Genomic DNA, 5536 nt, shown 5'->3' on the forward strand with positions numbered 1-5536 from the left:
CAAAAGAATTATTGTAACTTGTGTATTATGATAGTAGGCTATTTGAAGGCGAGACTCACTGAAAATCCACCTTAAACGCATTGTTCTTGGTACAATTTGTTATAATTAAATTTCAATTAGCAACATAAATATCTACGATAAACGTTCATAGCAAATTCTAATGCAATATAATGTATTACAATAACCATGCTGTTAGTTTAGCCGCCGGCATGGTAGCTCAGCAGAACTATGGTCGGAAAAAATAACTCTGGTCAAAGATGTTTGAATAATATTTCGGTAAACAAACGCTTTGTGCGTCTGCTATGGTCTTGTGTTCTGTAATGTAGTTCACAATGTTTAGGGCTGTAAGGAAAGTACGATTATTATATAAGAGATGTGAAGCAGTATCATATATTACAAAAGAAGGGAGGCGATACGTACTATCTGAAGCATATCGTTGTGAAGATGCATGGAATAATCGGTTTTCCTCTCCAGTCTTCCAGAAAATTAAATTGGATGAGATGTACCACGAGTTGGATACAAGGTTTCAGCAAGAAGGGAAAGCTGCTGCTGTTGACATTGATCTGTTTGCAAATGCTGTGAAGATTGAAGAACATGCTGATGAGTTGGAAGATTTGGTTCATAAGCTTCGATTAAGTGAAAACACATCGTCTATGTTACATTCCACACCACATGCTGTCATTCGTATCTTACTAGAACTTGGCAGACATGAACAGCTGTTGAACATTTTGAATGACAGAATTAACTATGGAATCTTTCCTGATTATTATTGTTCATGTTTGTTAATGGATACATTCCTAAAATCAGGAAATTATGCAGCTGCTGCAAAAGTTGCTGCAATGGAAATGCTACAGGAGGACTGGTCCAATCCTCTTACTACACACCTTGCCCTCTATTCGTGCCATATGTACTTAAAGGATCCTGGGCCTGAACCTTGGAAAGAGGAGGTGGTGGAAGAAAATGACACTGAAGAAGAGGTGAAAGTACGTGTAAAGTACGTACGAAACCCATATTTTGATGACCATTTTGATCTATGTGATCCTCAGCTCTTGCTCGGAAAGACTTTTGCTACCATTGGCATAGCTTTGTCTGATTCTGTTGGATACACATACCAGTTAGTGGGTTGGGCACTATATAAAAAATGGAACAAAGTTGTTAAATGTCTGGATGAAGTGCAGAGACAAAACAAACAGTATTCAATGAAGGGATAAAAATACTTGAACGTCATATCCAGAAAATGGAAAAGGATCCAGAAAAACAGGACCCTGGAAGTAGTGTAAGAGATACATGCATACTAAAAATAGAAAACCTAAGAACTTTGGGCCTTGTTTCAAACGAGTGTTTACACACAGCAGTCGTGAGTAAAGTTAAAGATGTAGTGGCCGAGCATGAGCAGCAGATGATAACTGCACAGTGTAGTGTATATAAGGAATGGGAGAAGCTGCGTGAAGAAGTCCTCCAGAAAGAATTGGACAAAGTGAAGACACAGAAAAGATTGCAGCAAATTCAAGAGGAAAAGGAGCGGCTAGCAAAACAAGAGGAGGAATTATTCTTTTTTGATAATTTACAGAAACTTAACCTTATTATAAAAGAAGCCAAGTCTGTACCAAAGGAGGAGGTAAAAAGGAAAGGGAAAAAGAAAGAAGACGACGAAAATTACACACCACCAGAAGTAACTAAAAGAAAAAAATAATGTGTGTAAATTATGAACATTAAGCAAATAATTAAAGAATGTCTTAAGTAGTAGTGTCATGTTCATTTTTAATTTTGTATATCCTTCCTTCATTTTCTTGTGATTTCAAGTCTTTTTCTTGTGCAGTGCTGTATTGCTACATATATGGAATTATATCACTATGTGATGCTATCTCGACTTGATAGAGAATGTACTGAAACTTAGAAAATATAAACAGCTAACGAGAAGATTGAAAAAAACGCGTGTTCGGTCAGAGGGTAAGCTGCCCTCTGTAACAAAAAAAAAAAAAAAAAAAAAAATGAGTTAATGGATCCACGATGAAATTGAACAAGTGTCGTAGGACGTCCGCCCCAAAGAAATACAACGATCAATTACGAACAAAATGAGATTTACAAAAAAAAAATAAAGCGTAAGGTGTAGCGTCACTATTCAAAATGAGACTTTGATGGGGCGGTGGTTCGCGTCGTAACACTTCCATATTTTTTGCTATCATTCGCGTTTTTTATTAGCTTCTGATACTTTATTATTAGTTTAACATAAGTATATGCTACAATATTTGATATGTAAATAAAAATTCACTTTTTTTTGAGGGGTGACTGTTCGATTGGCTTAATCTACAGGACAGCATGCGCTACTTGTATAAAGATATTTTGCTCCTTTTTCTTTTACGCTTCGTAATTCACATGTTGCAAAGATTCTGCTATTGGCTGGGAACAGTGATCAAGTAAACCTGACCTTTGGGTTTTACTAAAATGCTGAACGCTCAGGAACGATGTGACTTGTGCACACGGTACGTGGGCACCAACGTGGTATACGCAAACGCAACGCACTCCAGCGGCAGTTGATGGATGTTTCTAGTTCGTAAATCGCACTGTTACTCAACGGGCGCGCTTAAAATTCCCACGTGAGCTCTATTAAAACGCACATTTCCTCCGTCGTCCACAGAAAAGGAAAGTACCATGTCCAATCAATAAGGACACAGGCTTATAAAAGTTCCATTACAAACACTGCGTTACAAATCTGGAATACTTCTCCGCATAAGATAAACATTATTTCATCATTCCCACATTTTACTACACCCCCAAGGTCAGTCTTACTTGATCACAGTTCCTACCCAGTAGCAGACTCTTTGCGACATGTGAATTACGAAGCGTAAAAGAAAAAGGAGCAAAATATCTTTATACAAGAGGCGCAAGCTGTCCTGTTCGTTAAGCCAATCGAACAAAGTCACCCCTCAAAAAATGGTGAACTAATATTCACATAATATTATAGTATATACTTATATTAAACTAATAATAAGGTATCAGAAACGAATAAAAACGCGAATATTAGGGAAAAAGAATTTGGAAGTGTCAAGAGCGAACCACCGCCCCAATAAACAGATCATGACTGGACAGTGACGCTATCATCACGCTAAACCAACAACACACCTCTTATATCTAATCACATTATGTTACGACGTGCTGAAAACCTTAATCGTAGGTATGTTACTAATTGAAATTTAATTATAACAAAAAGTACCAAGAACAATGCGTTTTAGGTGGATCTTCAATGTGTCGCTGCCTTCAAATAGCCTATTCTCATAATACGCAAGTTACAATAATTTTTTACCACGAATATGATGTTTCTCATTATTTTATTCGAACGAATCACACAGTTAACAACGGATTTGACAGTGATTCTCAATTTGCTGGTGCTCAGAAACGGCATATATACAGGGTGTTTCAAAAATGACCGGTATATTTGAAACGGCAATAAAAACTAAACGAGCAGCGATAGAAATACACCGTTTGTTGCAATATGCTTGGGACAACAGTACATTTTCAGGCGGACAAACTTTCGAAATGACAGTAGTTACAATTTTCAACAACAGATGGCGCTGCAAGTGATGTGAAAGATATCGAAGACAACGTAGTCTGTGGGTGCACCATTCTGTACGTCGTCTTTCTGCTGTAAGCGTGTGCTGTTCACAACGTGCAAGTGTGCTGTGGACAACATGGTTTATTCCTTAGAACAGAGGATTTTTCTGGTGTTGGAATTCCACCGCCTAGAACACAGTGTTGTTGCAACAAGACGAAGTTTTCAACGGAGGTTTAATGTAACCAAAGGACCGAAAAGCGATACAATAAAGGATCTGTTTGAAAAATTTCAACGGACTGGGAACGTGACGGATGAACGTGCTGGAAAGGTAGGGCGACCGCGTACGGCAACCACAGAAGGCAACGCGCAGCTAGTGCAGCAGGTGATCCAACAGCGGCCTCGGGTTTCCGTTCGCCGTGTTGCAGCTGCGGTCCAAATGACGCCAACGTCCACGTATCGTCTCATGAGCCAGAGTTTACACCTCTATCCATACAAAATTCAAACGCGGCAACCCCTCAGCGCCGCTACCATTGCTGCACGAGAGACATTCGCTAACGATATAGTGCACAGGATTGATGACGGCGATATGCATGTGGGCAGCATTTGGTTTACTGACGAAGCTTATTTTTACCTGGACGGCTTCGTCAATAAACAGAACTGGCGCATATGGGGAACCGAAAAGCCCCATGTTGCAGTCCCATCGTCCCTGCATCCTCAAAAAGTACTGGTCTGGGCCGCCATTTCTTCCAAAGGAATCATTGGCCCATTTTTCAGATCCGAAACGATTACTGCATCACGCTATCTGGACATTCTTCGTGAATTTGTGGCGGTACAAACTGCCTTAGACGACACTGCGAACACCTCGTGGTTTATGCAAGATGGTGCCCGGCCACATCGCACGGCCGACGTCTTTAATTTCCCGAATGAATATTTCGATGATCGTGTGATTGCTTTGGGCTATCCGAAACATACAGGAGGCGGCGTGGATTGGCCTCCCTATTCGCCAGACATGAACCCCTGTGACTTCTTTCTGTGGGAACACTTGAAAGACCAGATGTACCGCCAGAATCCAGAAACAATTGAACAGCTGAAGCAGTACATCTCATCTGCATGTGAAGTCATTCCGCCAGACACGTTGTCAAAGGTTTCGGGTAATTTCATTCAGAGACTACGCCATATTATTGCTACGAATGGTGGATATGTGGAAAATATCGTACTATAGAGTTTCCCAGACCGCAGCGCCATCTGTTGTTGAAAATTGTAACTACTGTAATTTCGAAAGTTTGTGTGCCTGAAAATGTACTGTTGTCCCAAGCATATTGCAACAAACGGTGTATTTCTATCGCTGCTCGTTTAGTTTTTATTACCGTTTCAAATATACCGGTCATTTTTGAAACACCCTGTATATAGGCTTGAAATGAATGCCAATATGGCGCCTCACAACTCTGTACTGAAGGGAGACGGCGTGCTTGTGACGTAGGTGGCGCTGTGCGATCTCATCGGTCAACGCTCAGAAGCACGCTCAGAAGCACGCTCAGAATATCTGACATGCCAGATATTGCTCCGCACGTTCGGAAAGACTCCCGAGCGTGCTATTCCACGCTATGACGTCAGAAACTCGGCACGCTCAACGTTCAGATGCACGGTCCGTGTGCCGACAGCTTAAGGTCGGTACGAGCCAGCTAACGTTGACGTGGGGCTGTATTAGTTTTGTGACGTCATTTCCTGCTTTTCAACGTTGAGGCGCCATTTCGTCACGTGAAACACAAAATAAATTCTCCGATATACCTGCCAACGTGCCACGTTAATCAGAAACAATACGAAGCAACAACGCTCCGACGTCACAAGCAGAAAGCAAGACACCCACCGGTATTTGTCGTGTTCAGCAGACACCCGCATTCGTTGCGTTTTATATTATACTTTATTCCCCATGAATATATGCTGTTTCTAAGCACCAGCCCATTGAATGTCTCGAAAAAGTTC

At 40.9% G+C, this 5536-nt stretch overlaps 1 protein-coding gene across 1 annotated transcript; it reads left to right on the plus strand.

Annotated features, from left to right (window-relative positions):
* Positions 1 to 304: 304 nt before the first annotated feature.
* LOC126141709 (uncharacterized) lies at positions 305 to 1777 on the plus strand. The gene is made up of 2 exons (XM_049915282.1): positions 305 to 1172; positions 1235 to 1777. The coding sequence occupies exons 1-2, from the start codon at positions 333 to 335 to the stop codon at positions 1691 to 1693; spliced, it is 1299 nt and encodes a 432-aa protein (XP_049771239.1). The 5' UTR covers positions 305 to 332; the 3' UTR covers positions 1694 to 1777.
* Positions 1778 to 5536: the final 3759 nt, after the last annotated feature.

Source organism: Schistocerca cancellata, chromosome 1, assembly GCF_023864275.1.
Source record: "Schistocerca cancellata isolate TAMUIC-IGC-003103 chromosome 1, iqSchCanc2.1, whole genome shotgun sequence".
NCBI classification, from domain to species: domain Eukaryota; kingdom Metazoa; phylum Arthropoda; class Insecta; order Orthoptera; family Acrididae; genus Schistocerca; species Schistocerca cancellata.

Excerpts from the sequence above, each read along its gene's own strand:
- LOC126141709 (XM_049915282.1), top strand. The coding sequence starts at position 333 with ATGTTTAGGGCTGTAAGGAAAGTACGATTATTATATAAGAGATGTGAA. Across the intron at positions 1,173-1,234 it reads TTGTTAAATGTCTGGATGAA|AAAATGGAAAAGGATCCAGA; the intron begins GTGCAGAGACAA and ends CGTCATATCCAG.